The sequence below is a fragment of the Erythrolamprus reginae genome, chromosome 12, assembly GCF_031021105.1.
Source record: "Erythrolamprus reginae isolate rEryReg1 chromosome 12, rEryReg1.hap1, whole genome shotgun sequence".
Taxonomy (NCBI): Eukaryota; Metazoa; Chordata; class Lepidosauria; order Squamata; family Dipsadidae; genus Erythrolamprus; species Erythrolamprus reginae.
Window position 1 is genome coordinate 24687123 of NC_091961.1, and position 16403 is coordinate 24703525.

Genomic DNA, 16403 nt, shown 5'->3' on the forward strand with positions numbered 1-16403 from the left:
GCTGCCATAAGGAGGAGGGATTTGATTTATTCTCCAAAGCACCTTAGGGCACGATAAGAAGTAATGGGTGGAAACTTGTTAGAGAGAGATCCAACTTAGAAGTAAGGATAAATTTTGTGACAGGCAAAACAATCAATGAAATAGCTGGCCTCCCAGAGTTTGGGTGCTCCATCACTGGAGTTTTTCAAAAATAAGCCGCACAATCATTTGACCGGGATGGTTATAAGATTTCCTGCCTTGACAGGGAATTGGACTAGAAGACCTCAAAGGTCTCAACCAGCTTTGTGATTCTGTTCTAAACTGTGGAAGAGTCTTCTCATGATTCCAAGGTAGGACAAGGATATGTGCTATGTACCGCTCTGCCAATGACTTCGTCACTCATCACGCCACTGACAGCACATCACCTTTTCCTCGTTGCCATAGTACTGCAAACTTCTTCAGAGGTTTCTTCTCCACCCTCCCCAGCCCTCCTGTGGTTTCAGTTACACTCCCCACCCTAAAGGATAAGACGCAACGAATTCCTCCTTGTTACCAGCTGAGCTATCCAGATTTACAACCAAAGCAGAAGAATGCAGTTGTGGAAACCATAATCTTACAAAGTCATGGAGAAAATATCTCCAAGGTGGTACCTGAAACTTATTGATAAAACCACGACGTCGGGAGAGATTAGGGTAAGGAGTTCAGATTTCAGTTACAACGCGGCAACTGACGGCCATTGATTTGAGCAACTTTGCTCTCCAGGCCTGGCAACTGGTGTGTCTCTCACACACACACCTAAAAAACAGAAGCACTTCCTTTTTCATGAAATTGGAAGGCAAAGGTTAGGAAAAACCAGATTTATTTTTTGGGACACAGCATAACTTTTTACTTGTGTCGGCTAAATGTTAGTTCGTATTTTTCATTTCCCTAAGAGCTAATGAGGATGTTTCCACTACCTTCCTTTAAAGTTGTGCTGACTTTCCCGAACTGCAGTCACTCATGAAATTTTTGTCCTTGAATCCTACTCAAGTAGGAAAAGCACAATTAGCCCAACAACTTGAATGGGCTAAGAAGAAAGACCTTGCTAAAAAAAAATGCTTCTGTGTAATGATTTTAATCTTCCTGTGTGTGTATGTGTTTGTGTTTGAGCATAGATTTTGAGTGTCATTGATTTATTATTTTTAATGGCTTTTTGTGGTTTCCTTGGCGCCTTGGCTGAAAACTATAGAAGAATCATGATAGCAAAACAGTTTTTAAGTAAGCTCTGCTGTTTTTCTGCTATGCCGTTTGCAGAAAAATGATTTTGCCATCATGCTTTCTTCTTCAACAGAAATGCTTTACTTATTTACAAGCATCTGTGCTCAAGCAAAGTGGAAAGTGCACCAGCATACATATGCGCAAACATAGACTTCTGAATTTATTTGGCTTGTGGTTTTAAACATATTGACTTGGTTCACACTGGCGGCTCTAAGTACCTGGGCCAAAACCCTTCTGCAATGAGGTTTTATTCTTCTCTTATTCAGAAAATGTACCAACAGTCATTAAAGGTAGATATTCCAGAATAAAGAACACTCCAAATTACAAAAGTATTGCTTTTGGAGCCTGGGGAGGGCAAAGGTTCGACTACTGTAATGCTCTCTACATGGGGCTACCTTTGAAAAGTGTTCGGAAACTTCAGATCGTGCAGAATGCAGCTGCGAGAGCAATCATGGGCTTTCCCAAATATGCCCATGTTACACCAATACTCCGCAGTCTGCATTGGTTGCCGATCAGTTTCCAGTCACAATTCAAAGTGTTGATTATGACCTATAAAGCCCTTCATGGCACCGGACCAGAATATCTCCGAGACCGCCTTCTGCTGCACGAATCCCAGCGACTGATTAGGTCCCACAGAGTGGGCCGTCAACTAAACAATGTCGTTTGGCGGGCCCCAGGGCAAGAGCCTTCTCTGTAGGGGCCCCGACTCTCTGGAACTAGCTCCCCCCAGAGATTAGAACTGCCCCTACCCTCCTTGCCTTTCGTAAACTCCTCAAAACCCACCTTTGTCGTCAGGCATGGGGGAACTGAGATATTTCCCTCGGGCCTATATAATTTATGTATGGTATGTTTGTATGTATGTCTGCCTAATAATGGGGTTTTTAAAATATTTAAAATTGTAAATTACAGTGATCCCTCGAGTTTCGCGATCTCGAGCTTCGCGAAACGCTATATCGCGAGTTTTCTACCCGGAAGTAACACCACCATCTGCACGCATGCGTAGATGGTGGAGTTTGCATTACCGCCGGGCAGATCAGCTGCTAGGCGGCCAAAGGAACCTTCCCTGGGTCTTCCCGCCGGCATGGGGGGCTTCCTAGCACCCCCCCGAACCCCCAACCCGGGTTTGGGGGGGTGCTAGGAAGCCCCCCATGCCGGGGGAGACCTTTTAAAACACCCGTGCCGCTTCCCAGCTGAGTCCTGAAGCCAAGCGCAGAAGTTCGCCTTTGGCGCTTGGCTTCAGGACTCAGCTGGGAAGGGCGCGGCTGTTTGAAAAGGTGGCAGTCGGCCTGGGGGGCTTCCCAGTACCCCCCCCAACCCTGTCTCCTGCCGCCGGTTTAGCCAGGAGAGGAGCGGCAAAGTGACTTGGAGGAATGGGAAACTCAAACCGCCCAGTTTCAGCTTTCCATTCCTCCACGTCACTTCGCCGCTCCTTCTGGCTGGTGGGGGGGGGGAGTTAGGAAGGTTCTACTTCTCCCCCCCAGCCAAAAACTCAAAGCCTGTCTCCTGCCACACAGTTTAGCCAGGAGAGCAGCGGCGAAGTGACTTGAAGGAATGGGAAACTCAAACCGCCCGGTTTCAGCTTTCCATTCCTCCACGTCACTTTGCCGGGGGAGTCTGGGAGGGAAGATGACGCGCCGGCAGCACAGGGGCGAGGGGTAGGAGGCAAAGCTCTGCAGGTACAGCCCCTTTCGGCCAAGCCTCCCCCCCCCCCGCCAAGCAGCCAGGGAAGCCGAGCCGGGCGTGGAACATCGGCGCGGGAGGCAGGAGACGATCGGGCGACCGGAGCAGCAGCGCCGCCGCCACCACGCCCGGCTCGGCTTCCCTGGCTGCGTGGCCGGGGAGGCTCGGCTGAAAGTGGCTGGAGCCGCAGAGCTTTGCCTCCCCCCCCTCGCCCCTGTGCCGCCCGCGCGTCATCTTCCCTCCCAGACAAAAAGGCCGCCCTTCGGCTCTGCAGTTCCAGCCCCTTTCGGCCGAGCCCACCCGGCCAAGGAGCCAGGGAAGCCGAGCCGGGCGTGGCGGCGGCGGCGCTGCTGCTCCGGTCGCCCGATCGTGTCCTGCCTCCTGCGCCGATGTTCCACGCCCGGCTCGGCTTCCCTGGCTCCGTGGCCGGGGAGGCTTGGCTGAAAGTGGCTGGAGCCGCAGAGCTTTGCCTCCCCCCCCCCTGTGCCGCCCGCGCGTCATCTTCCCTCCCAGACAAAAAGGCCACCCTTCGGCTCTGCAGTTCCAGCCCCTTTCGGCCGAGCCCACCCGGCCAAGGAGCCAGGGAAGCCGAGCCGGGCGTGGCGGCGGCGGCTTCCTTCGGGGGCAACGCCAGCAAGAGGGTCTTCGCCCTCTTGCTGGCATGCGTGGGCGGTGGGGAAGACCCTCAGCTGCTAGGCGGCCCAAGGAATCTCCCATGGGTCTTCCCCACCGCCCACGCACGCCAGCAAGAGGGGGAAGACCCTCTTGCTGGCGTTGCCCCCGAAGGAAGCCGCCGCCACCACCGCTTCTTCTTCCTTGCGCCCCCGCTGCCTCTCCGCTCTCTTGGGTGGCGGAGCGAAGGAAAACAAGAAGACCCTCTTCTCCAACACGCCCGGAGGAAAGCGGGGGGAAGGGAGGAGAGAGAAGGAAGCCAGGCACGAAGAGTGTCCATGAGGGGGAAGAGACCCCCGCGCCGGGCAGGCCCACCGAAGCGGGAAGAGGGGGCGTGCGCCCGGGCCTGGCTAGAGCGCTTGATCTGCGGGCGCCTTAAAAGGGGGTGTGGACTCCTGGGAGGCCTTGGCGGTGGAAGGGGACACACTCGAAGCCTCAGCCGCCTGTCATAAGCGTCCTCTGAGGGAAAAAGAAAGAGTCCGAGCTTGCCGTCCGGAAACGTTGAAGCGCCCTCACAAGCAAGAGGGGGAAGACCCATGGAAGGTTGGAACTGCAGAGCCGAAGGGCGGCCTTTTTGTCTGGGAGGGAAGATGACGCGCGGGCGGCACAGGGGCGAGGGGGGGGGAGGCAAAGCTCTGCGGCTCCAGCCACTTTCAGCCGAGCCTCCCCGGCCACGCAGCCAGGGAAGCCGAGCCGGGCGTGACGGCGGCGGCGCTGCTGCTCCGGTCGCCCGATCGTGTCCTGCCTCCTGCGCCGATGTTCCACGCCCGGCTCGGCTTCCCTGGCTCCGTGGCCGGGGAGGCTTGGCTGAAAGTGGCTGGAGCCGCAGAGCTTTGCCTCCCCCCCCCTGTGCCGCCCGCGCGTCATCTTCCCTCCCAGACAAAAAGGCCACCCTTCGGCTCTGCAGTTCCAGCCCCTTTCGGCCGAGCCCACCCGGCCAAGGAGCCAGGGAAGCCGAGCCGGGCGTGGCGGCGGCGGCTTCCTTCGGGGGCAACGCCAGCAAGAGGGTCTTCGCCCTCTTGCTGGCGTGCGTGGGCGGTGGGGAAGACCCTCAGCTGCTAGGCGGCCCAAGGAATCTCCCATGGGTCTTCCCCACCGCCCACGCACGCCAGCAAGAGGGGGAAGACCCTCTTGCTGGCGTTGCCCCCGAAGGAAGCCGCCGCCACCACCGCTTCTTCTTCCTTGCGCCCCCGCTGCCTCTCCGCTCTCTTGGGTGGCGGAGCGAAGGAAAACAAAAAGTTTCCCTTTCTGCAGCTCCTGCCTCCCGCCCACCCAAGACAATAAGAGCGGAAGAAGACCCTCTTCTCCAACACGCCCGGAGGAAAGCGGGGGGAAGGGAGGAGAGAGAAGGAAGCCAGGCACGAAGAGTGTCCATGAGGGGGAAGAGACCCCCGCGCCGGGCAGGCCCACCGAAGCGGGAAGAGGGGGCGTGCGCCCGGGCCTGGCTAGAGCGCTTGATCTGCGGGCGCCTTAAAAGGGGGTGTGGACTCCTGGGAGGCCTTGGCGGTGGAAGGGGACACACTCGAAGCCTCAGCCGCCTGTCATAAGCGTCCTCTGAGGGAAAAAGAAAGAGTCCGAGCTTGCCGTCCGGAAACGTTGAAGCGCCCTCACAAGCAAGAGGGGGAAGACCCATGGAAGGTTGGAACTGCAGAGCCGAAGGGCGGCCTTTTTGTCTGGGAGGGAAGATGACGCGCGGGCGGCACAGGGGCGAGGGGGGGGGAGGCAAAGCTCTGCGGCTCCAGCCACTTTCAGCCGAGCCTCCCCGGCCACGCAGCCAGGGAAGCCGAGCCGGGCGTGACGGCGGCGGCGCTGCTGCTCCGGTCGCCCGATCGTGTCCTGCCTCCTGCGCCGATGTTCCACGCCCGGCTCGGCTTCCCTGGCTCCGTGGCCGGGGAGGCTTGGCTGAAAGTGGCTGGAGCCGCAGAGCTTTGCCTCCCCCCCCCCTGTGCCGCCCGCGCGTCATCTTCCCTCCCAGACAAAAAGGCCACCCTTCGGCTCTGCAGTTCCAGCCCCTTTCGGCCGAGCCCACCCGGCCAAGGAGCCAGGGAAGCCGAGCCGGGCGTGGCGGCGGCGGCTTCCTTCGGGGGCAACGCCAGCAAGAGGGTCTTCGCCCTCTTGCTGGCGTGCGTGGGCGGTGGGGAAGACCCTCAGCTGCTAGGCGGCCCAAGGAATCTCCCATGGGTCTTCCCCACCGCCCACGCACGCCAGCAAGAGGGGGAAGACCCTCTTGCTGGCGTTGCCCCCGAAGGAAGCCGCCGCCACCACCGCTTCTTCTTCCTTGCGCCCCCGCTGCCTCTCCGCTCTCTTGGGTGGCGGAGCGAAGGAAAACAAAAAGTTTCCCTTTCTGCAGCTCCTGCCTCCCGCCCACCCAAGACAATAAGAGCGGAAGAAGACCCTCTTCTCCAACACGCCCGGAGGAAAGCGGGGGGAAGGGAGGAGAGAGAAGGAAGCCAGGCACGAAGAGTGTCCATGAGGGGGAAGAGACCCCCGCGCCGGGCAGGCCCACCGAAGCGGGAAGAGGGGGCGTGCGCCCGGGCCTGGCTAGAGCGCTTGATCTGCGGGCGCCTTAAAAGGGGGTGTGGACTCCTGGGAGGCCTTGGCGGTGGAAGGGGACACACTCGAAGCCTCAGCCGCCTGTCATAAGCGTCCTCTGAGGGAAAAAGAAAGAGTCCGAGCTTGCCGTCCGGAAACGTTGAAGCGCCCTCACAAGCAAGAGGGGGAAGACCCATGGAAGGTTCCTTGGGCCGCCTAGCAGCTGATCTGCTCGGCAGCGCAGGCTGCTGCTGCGCTGCCGAGCAGATCAGCTGCTAGGCGGCCCAAGGAACCTTTCATGGGTCTTCCCCTCTTGCTGGCGAGGTGAGCGGGCGGGCAGCGGACAAGTGGCGGGCAGCGGGCGGGCGGTGCGGAAGTAAAAACACCATGGAAAAGTGGCACGCATGCGCAGATGGTGTTTTTAGTTCCGCACCGCTATATCGCGAAATTTCGATTATCGCAAGGGGTCCTGGAACGGAACCCTCGCGATAATCGAGGGACTACTGTATTAGATTTGCCATGAACTGTTTTATTGTGTTGTGAGCCGCTCCGAGTCTACGGAGAGGGGCGGCATACAAATCTAATAAATAAATAGATAAATAAATAAAACACAAGCCTACTGGGCCAACCAGAAGTTGGGAGCAACCGCTACCTGTGGTTTCTGTTTTCGGTCCCCATAAGGCCTCTGGGAGGCAGGGGAAGCTGTTTTTTCCCTCCCCAGGCATTGAATTATGGGTGTGGGCACTCGCGCATGCGCAATAGAGTGCACACATGCTCTTTCGGCACTTGAGGAAAAAAAGGTTCTCCATCACTGGACTAGCACATATGTATGAGGGAAGCCTTTACCTTTATATTTAATTGGAAACACAATGGTGGTCCATTCAGGACTAGTGATGGGTGAACTGAACCCACACAATTCGGGTCCGTACCGAATTTTGCGGTGTTTGGTATGCCGAACACGTACCAGAATTTTTTTCAAACTTCGGGCAAAGTTCGGGGTCGTGTTCGGCGTTCGGAGCTTTGACGTCACCGGCAGGTTGCTAAGGACGCCAAGGTGATCACTTCCTGGATTCCATGGAATCCAGGAAGTGATCACCTTGGTGTCCTTAGCAACCTGCCGGTGACGTCAAAGCTCCGCCCCAGGAATTTCTTCATGGGAGGGATTCCCCATTCAGGTTCGAGTTCGGGTTCGGTTCGGGTTCGGCCGAATGTTGCGTAAAATTCGTCCGAACTTGGCGAACCCGAACACCGTTGGGTTCTCCCATCACTATTCAGGACCGAGGGCCTTAGACAGGGAAGAGAAATTATATCTTTCTTGTACAAATAAAATCCTCTCTTTCCCAACACCAATGCCAGTCGATTGGTGCCTGAAGGCAATTACTTAAAGCTTGGTCCGGCATTTGCAACATTGCTTTTTAAAATGAAAAGAAGGGAATTAAAGGCACTAAAAAGGACTACCCTGTCTTTGATGTACTTATCTTATCCACTATGTACTCTGTATTAATCAAATCCTTTTTTAATAAAAAATACTTTATTGGTTTTTCAAGTCTTTTAAAAAATCACAATAAATCTTTGAGTGGTTCTACATCATCATATGTGTTAATTTCTTATTGATACATTAATACATTACATATTTACATATTTAAAGTAGTCTGTATTTTTATTTCACATTCCCGTTTTTGTTTTCTATGTCTAATCCATTGATACCATTTTCCCCATGTGTCATAATAATTTGAATCCTTTTGTCCTCTTAGTTCTGTAGTAGGTTTATCCATTTTAGTGCAATTATATCTTTTTTTAATTAGTGTCCAATACACTATAATACACAATTAGGGTTATAGAGGATATAATCAGGTAGAATGTATTAAAGGGGGAATAGGGGAGAAAGTAAAGGAGTGAAATATAACTATGAGAGAATAGCAGGAAAAGATATAGGGATAGAAGAGAAGATATATGACATATAGGAGAGACAATAGGACAGGGGACGGTAGGCACTCTGGTGCACTTATGTATGCCCCTTACTGACCTCTTAGGAACTTGGAGAGGTCAACCGTGGATAGTCTAAGGGTAAAGTGTTGGGGGTTAGGGGATGATACTACAGAGTCCGGTAGTGAATTCCACGCTTCGGCAACACAATGACTAAAGTTATATTTTTTACAGTCAAGTTTGGAGCGGTTAATGACTCCGATGACTCTAAAGTGTGCAATAGGGTTGATATTCCTGGAGGGGTCTGTAATATGGTAAATGATTTAGCTTTACTAAATAAATGGTCAAAGCAATGGAAACTGCAGTTTAATGTTTCCAAATGTAAAATAATGCACTTGGGGAACAGGAATCCTTAATCTGAGTATTGCATTGGCAGTTCTGTGTTAGCAAAAACTTCAGAAGAGAAGGATTTAGGGGTAGTGATTTCTGACAGCCTCAAAATGGGTGAGCAGTGTGGTTGGGCAGTAGGAAAAGCAAGTAGTATGCTTGGCTGCAAAGCTAGAGGTATAACAAGCAGGAGGAGGGAGATTGTGATCCCGCTATATATTGCACTGGTGAGACCACATTTGGAATACTGTGTTCAGTTCTGGAGACCTTGCCTACAAAAAGATATTGACAAAATTGAACGGGTCCGAAGACGGGCTACAAGAATGGTGGCAGGTCTTAAGCATAAAACGTATCAGGAAAGACTTAATGAACTCAATCTGTATAGTCTGGAGGACAGAAGGAAAAGGTTGGGACATGATTGAAACATTTAAATATGTTAAAGGGTTAAATAAGGTTCAGGAGGGAAGTGCTTTTAATAGGAAAGTGAACACAAGAACAAGGGGACACAATCTGAAGTTAGTTGGGGGAAAGATCAAAAGCAACGTGAGAAAATATTATTTCACTGAAAGAGTAGTAGATCCTTGGAACAAACGTACAGCAGACGTGGTTGGTAAATCCACAATAACTGAATTTAAACATGCCTGGGATAAACATAGATCCATTGTAAGATAAAATACAGGAAATAGTATAAGGGCAGACTAGATGGACCATGAGGTCTTTTTCTGCCGTCAGACTTCTATGTTTCTATGAATCCTTTTGTCCTCTTAGTTCTATAGTAGGTTTACCCATTTTAGCGCAATCATATCTTTTTTTAATTAGTGTCCAATACACTATAATACACAATGAGGGTTATAGAGGGTATAATCAGGTAGAATGTATTAAAGGGGGAATAGGGGAGAAAATATAGGAGTGAAATATAACTATGAGAGAATAGCAGGAAAAGATATAGGGATAGAAGAGAAGATATATGACATATAGGAGAGAGAATAGGACAGGGGATAGTAGGCACACTAGTGCACTTATGTACGCCCCTTAATGACCTCTTAGGAACTTGGAGAGGTCAACCGTGGATAGTCTAAGGGTAAAGGCATCTCCCCCTGCCTATGTAGTTTCATGATATGACTGTATGTTTGTTTTTATATTGGGGTTCCTTATTTTTAGATTTTTTAAATGTACAATTGCTATTTTAGATTTTAAATTATTAGATTTGTCAATATATATTGTTTTTTTATCACTGTTGTGAGCCGCCCCGAGTCTGCGGAGAGGGGCGGCATACAAATCTAATAAATAAAATAATAATAATAATAATAATAATAATAATAATAATAATAATAATAATAATAATGTGTTGGGAGTTAGGGGATGATACTACAGAGTCCGGTAGTGAATTCCACGCTTCGACAACTCGATTACTAAAGTTATATTTTTTACAGTCAAGTTTGGAGTGGGTAATATTAAGCTTGTATCTATTGTGGGCTCTTGTGTTGTTGTGGTATTGATCGAAGTAGAGCTGGGACCTTAAAGATGAAGCAATCTGTCTCACCAACCTCTCTTGTTTAATGCCTTTCCTTCTGATGCTTATTTCCCAGGCTCCTCTACTCTGCGGGCTTATCCGCTCATCTCTGTCATCACCAGACAGCCTTCAGCAGTCTCTCACTTCATTCCTGCAGTAAGCACCTCTCGGGTTCTCTCACCCCTCCCATCTTTGGGAAACACCTGTTCAGAGACCCAAGCCAGCGAAACTCATGGAAGCAGTGAATCCGAGACGGAGCAGCCCACCCTCCCCTTGAAAAAGCCTCGTCGCAGCCGGACCATCTTCACAGAGTTGCAGCTGATGGGATTGGAGAAGAAGTTCCAAAAGCAGAAGTATCTCTCCACTCCAGACAGGTTGGTTGAGGAGAGATTGGGTTGGGTGGGTGAAAGTACGAACCCACTGGGGAGTGGTTAGAGAAGATGCTGGTGCTTGGATGGGCTGTCAACGAAGCAGTGGAAGTGATGTGCCAGTGTCTGGAGGCTGTTGGGGCCTGGATGGGTGTCAACAGACTCAAACTCAACCCTGATATGACGGAGTGGCTGTGGGTTTTGCCTCCCAAGGACAATCCCATCTGTCCGTCCATCATCCTGGCGGGGAGGGAATTATTGACCCCCTTGGAGAGGGTCCGCAACTTGGGCGTCCTCCTCGATCCACAGCTCACATTAGAGAACCATCTTTCAGCTGTGGCGAGGGGGGCATTTGCCCAGGTTCGCCTGGTGCACCAGTGGCGGCCCTATCTGGATCGGGACTCATTGCTCACAGTCACTCATGCCCTCATCACCTCGAGGTTCGACTACTGTAATGCTCTCTACATGGGGCTACCTTTGAAATGTGTTCAGAATCTTCAGATGGTGCAGAATACAGCTGCGAGAGCAGTCATGGGCTTCCCTAGGTATGCCCATGTTTCACCAACACTCCGCAGTCTGCATTGGCTGCCGATCAGTTTCCGGTCACAATTCAAAGTGTTGGTTATGACCTTTAAAGCCCTTCATGGCACTGGACCAGAATATCTCCGAGACCGCCTTCTGCCGCACGAATCCCAGCGACCGATTATGTCCCACAGAGTGGGCCTTCTCCGTGTCCCGTCAACTAAACAATGCCGGTTGGCGGGCCCCAGGGGAAGAGCCTTCTCTGTGGCAGCCCTGACTCTCTGGGACCAACTCCCCCCAGAGATTAGAACTGCCCCTACTCTTCCTGCCTTTCGTAAACTCCTTAAAACCCACCTTTGTCATCAGGCATGGGGAAACTGAATCACCTCCCCCGGGCACGTACAATTTATGCATAGTATGTTTGTGTGTGTGCTTGTTAGTAAATGGTTTTTTAAAAATATCTTAAATTATATTTAGATTTGTCATTAAATGTTGTATCCTGCTGTGAGCCGCCCCGAGTCTGCGGAAAGAGGCGGCATACAAATCTAAATAATAAATAAATAAATAAAATAAATGGGCAGCCTGGTGCTTTTAAAATGTCTTGGACATCTACTCCCATCCAGCATGGGCTGTGGCAAGGGAACATGGGACTTAGCATCTAAAGCAGTGATGGCAAACCTTTTTTTCCTCGGGTGCCAAAAGAGCGTGGGTGTGCGCTATCGTGCATGCGTGAGTGCCCACTCTAATAATTCAATGCCTGGGGAGGGCAAAAACAGCTTCCCCATCTCCACCGGAGACACTCTGGAGGTTGGAAATGGCCTGTTTCCCAACTTTTAGTGGGCCCAGTAGGCTCGTGTTTCACCCTCCCCAGGCTCCAAGGCTTCCCTGGCGCTGGGGTCGGGTAAAAATGCCCTCCCCATCCCCCTGGAGTCTCTCTGGAAGCCAAAAACGCCCTCCCAGAGTCTCTGTGTGAGCCAAAAATCAGCCGGCTGGCACACACAAGCCTACTGGAGCTGAGCTAGGGCAATGGCTCATGTGTCCAAAGACGGGCTACAAGAATGGTGGAAGGTCTTAAGCATAAAACGTATCAGGAAAGACTTAATGAACTCAATCTGTATAGTCTGGAGGACAGAAGGAAAAGGGGGGACATGATTGAAACATTTAAATATGTTAAAGGGTTAAATAAGGTCCAGGAGGGAAGTGTTTTTAATAGGAAAGTGAACACAAGAACAAGGGGACACAATCTGAAGTTAGTTGGGGGAAAGATCAAAAGCAACATGAGAAAATATTATTTTACTGAAAGAGTAGTAGATCCTTGGAACAAACTTCCAGCAGACGTGGTTGGCAAATCCACAGTAACTGAATTTATACATGCCTGGGATAAACATATATCCATCCTAAGATAAAATACAGAAAATAGTATAAGGGCAGACTAGATGGATCATGAGGTCTTTTCCTGCCGTCAGTCTTCTATGTTTCTATGTGCCATCAGATATGGCTCCATTTACCACCTGTGGCACCCATGCCATAGGTTCGCCATCACTGATCTAAAGCATCTTGAGGTCATTTAGGGCTTGATTTCTGCACTAGCATGGTTGCTATTGAGAATGATATGCCTGCATCAAATTCTGTGTTAGGAATTCACCACCCATCACTTACGCATGATAAAATTGCATGGTAATTATGCAATCTTAGCATGGTGAAATTGTTCTTATGAATACTCCAGTTTTGGAGAATCTTTGAAAGTGTGTTGAACTCAAAGCCGAGTCATACCCAGAGGACTAGCAGGCATGGTTACATTGGACACCAATATTAGATGCGGCCATATCAGTTTTCTCTTTATGAAGTGGCCTTTAAGAAGGCAGCACAAACCCTGCATGAGCCAAGCTATTATTATAATAGGGAGCTTTGACCACTATGCTATGATAGATCATTCAACATAATGGCTGGGTGAGGACTAAATCGCAGTTGTAGAAATGAAAGATCCCTTAATCCCTCTACAAATGTTTAAGACAATTGGAGGAAAAGGAAGTGGAAAATCCCTTAGAAATAAATATTCCTAGGGATTTACCCCGTTTTTCTCTAGAAGTGTTAGCAGTACTTGACTAAAGACCTATAAAGCCCTTCATGGCACCGGACCAGATTATTATTCTGCTGCACGAATCCCAGCAACCAGAGAGTGGGACTTCTCCGGGTCCCGTCAACTAAACAATGCCGCTTGGCGGGACCCAGGGGAAGAGCCTTCTCTGTGGCGGCCCCGGCCCTCTGGAACCAACTCCCCCCAGAGATTAGAATTGCCCCCACCCTCCTTGCCTTTCGTAAGCTACTTAAAACCCACCTCTGCCATCAGGCATGGGGGAACTGAGATACTCTTTCCCCCTAGGCCTTTATAATTTTATGCATGGTATGTCTGTATGTATGTTTGGTTTTTATATTAATGGGTTTTTAATCATTTTTACTATTGGATTATTTTGTATACTGTTTTATTATTGTTGTTAGCTGCCCCGAGTCTTTGGAGAGGGGCGGCATACAAATCCAATAAATCAAATCAAATCAAAGAGTTTGAGCAAATTCCCCTTCAAAGTTCAAATAGCCTGGAAGAGCCAGAGGTTGCAAACTGAGAATTATCTTTCACTTTCTTGTATGCTCATGTAATCCACAAGTCATGAGACTGTTCAAAACTGGCCATTGATGTCTTAAACATCCCTATGAACAGATTAGGATCCTATCTTTCTTATTCCAATTGCATAGATAGTTCTGTCCTCAAAGGCAAGAGATTGTGTAGGCAGCTGACATTGCAGGTTTTAATTTCTGTTATCATTGATGATGGCCCCCAAATGCCTAATGGGTAGAGACAGCTATGTGACATGTGAATGAACAATTAGTGAACAACAAACATAAAAGGAGAATGTCTTTTTGTCTCAGTTCCATTTTTAATAAGTTAAAAGTGTGGGTGTGGGGGCAGGGGGGATATATTCTACATTTACCATTTGAAAAGAAGACATTCAGATGTTCTAGATTTAGATTAATTCAAGCAGAGCAATATATACTAGCAGAAACAGTGCTATGCACTTAAAGGACAGACAGACAGAACTTTATTCCAGTCCTCGACCAATAAGAATGCAATTGATAAAATGATCAATAAATAAAACGAATTAAAAATGACCAAATAAAGATGAATCACACAAAATTACAGTGGTACCTCTACTTACGAACTTAGTTCGTTCCATGACCAGGTTCTTAAGTAGAAAAGTTTTTAAGAAGAAGCAACTTTTTCCCCAAAGGAATCAATGTAAAAGCAAATAATGGATGCGATTGGGGAAACCACGGGGAGGGTGGAGGCCCTGTTTCCTCCCAGGAGATTCCTAGATAATAATAATAATAATAATAATAATAATAATAATAATAATAATAATAATAATAATTTATTGGATTTGTATGCCGCCCCTCTCTGTAGACTCGGAGCGGCTAACAACAATGATAAAAACAACATGTGACAATCCAATAATAAAACAACTAAAAACCCTTATTTATAAAACCAAACATAAACACAAACATACCATGCATAACTTGTAATGGCCTAGGGGGGAGGAATAGCTCAACTCCCCCATGCCTGGCGAGATCCCCACGTAGGCTTCTCCCCACCTTTTCCAGCCCTGTTTCCTCCCAGGAGATTCCTAGAGAGGCCCCACGGAGGCTTCTCCCCGCCTTTTCTTGCCCTGTTTCCTCCCAGAAGATTCCTAGAGAGACCCCACAAGACTTCTCCCTGACTTTTCCAGTTACAGTTTCGGAAGCTCGGGTTTGTAAGTGGAAAATGGTTCTTGAGAAGAGACAAAAAACATCTTGAACACCCGGTTCTTATCTAGAAAAGTTTGTAAGTAGAGGCGTTTGTAGGTAGAGGTACCACTGTATCTCTTAACAAGAACATTGTTTAGCAGCTTTTAAGGACAGAGTTGGGCTAACAGAGGGGAGAAAAGACTAACCAGGCAGGTGCTTTATAATACAAGAGACCTCGTTTTAGATTCAGAAAGGAAATCCTAAGTCTGTTTCTCAAGTAAGCGTTGAAGACGAGGCCTTCTTTCCAGCCACAACGGAGTGGAGTCCCTTACCGCTGCTTCTCTCAGCTGTTCAGGTGCTGAGTGGGCCATGATGCCTCCTAAGCATGTGAAGATGAGCATGCTCTTGTCTGAAGGCTCGGACTCATAACCCGATCAGATTTCAAAGCAGCCTTCCCTTAGAATCAAAGGCTACATGAATAGATCGTATCAGTGGAAAATACATACCAGGCTGTGAGTGTGCTGGATACGCGCATACTTGCCAGGATGGATTTATGGGCAGCGATACTTAGAAGCTTGCTTCCTATGAAAGGGGGAATCAAATTATTTCCACTCGCTGAGAGCAAATATGAAGTCAGTGTGGAGCAAATAGGAATTGCTAGAGAAGGAAACCAACTCTACCTGGCAGTTGCTTTAATCATATTCATCACATAATAAAAACCACGGAATGAATCACAAAACGAATGGAATCAGCAACTGAATTAAAAGGGTGGGAGTTTCGTTCTAGATTGGGTTGTGGGTGCTGAAACTCAGAACAGGAAGGGTTTAAGCCAAGGGTGAAACCCAGCAGGTTCTGACGGGTTCTGTAGCGGAAATTTTGAGTACAGTGGTACCTCTACTTACGAATTTAATTTGTTCTGTGACCAGGTTCTTAAGTAAAAAAATTTGTAAGAAGAAGCAATTTTCCCCCTAGGAATCAATGTAAAAGCAAATAATGCATGCGATTGGGGAAACCACAGGGAGGGTGAAGGCCCTGTTTCCTCCCAGGAGATTCCTAGAGAGGCCCCATGGAGGCTTCTCCCCTCCTTTTCTGGCCCTGTTTCCTCACAGGAGATTCCTAGCAAGGCCCCACAGAGATTTCTCCCTGCTTTTTCTGGTGTGGTTGCTTGCACCTACAATATCTTAACTATCTCTGAATCTTTGCCTTAAACATTATGGGACAAGAGTGTCCAATTCATGATCCGTGGGTCAGATATGTCATGCTTTGGTCACACCCACACCCAGTTTAGTAAAGGGGGAAAAAGTCCTGATACCAGTGAGTGATGGCCTCCTACAGGTATGGTCAGGTACGCAAAACCAGTAGAAAAATTTTGGTCAGGTACACAGAACCAGTAGAAAAATGTTTGAATTTTTTTTAATCTGGGTATGTTTTTCCTATCGCAGTAAATGAGGTTGAATGTGTATAATTTTAGACGAGCTGTGCATGTGTGTTTGTGTATATATACACATACCGTTTATATACAGTAGTAGATAATGTATATTTTTGTGTGCCTGTGTGTAATATATATGTACATATACGGCATATATACATAGAATTAAATAGTATGTTTTGGATGTTCAGTAATAGTAAATAGAGAGGGAAATTGTATCTCTTTGAGGCAAGGAGAGGCCAGGAACCCTAACCCAAACCCTTGACGTGAGCGACGTCAAGTTGGCCACCTTTAAGCCAGTCACATTAAGCCACCCCCAGTCACATGATTGTCAAGTCACTCCTACCTGATCACATGGCCA

The 16403-nt window shown here is 49.1% G+C and overlaps 1 protein-coding gene across 1 annotated transcript in view; it reads left to right on the forward strand.

The window, feature by feature from the left end:
• The window catches only part of BARX2 (BARX homeobox 2), a 77511-nt gene that overhangs the window by 47055 nt on the left and 14053 nt on the right, over window positions 1-16403 (forward strand). The window contains exon 2 of the mRNA XM_070765300.1: window positions 10023-10320. Coding sequence (XP_070621401.1) covers window positions 10023-10320 — 298 coding nt within the window. The remainder of the gene's footprint in view (window positions 1-10022; window positions 10321-16403) is intronic.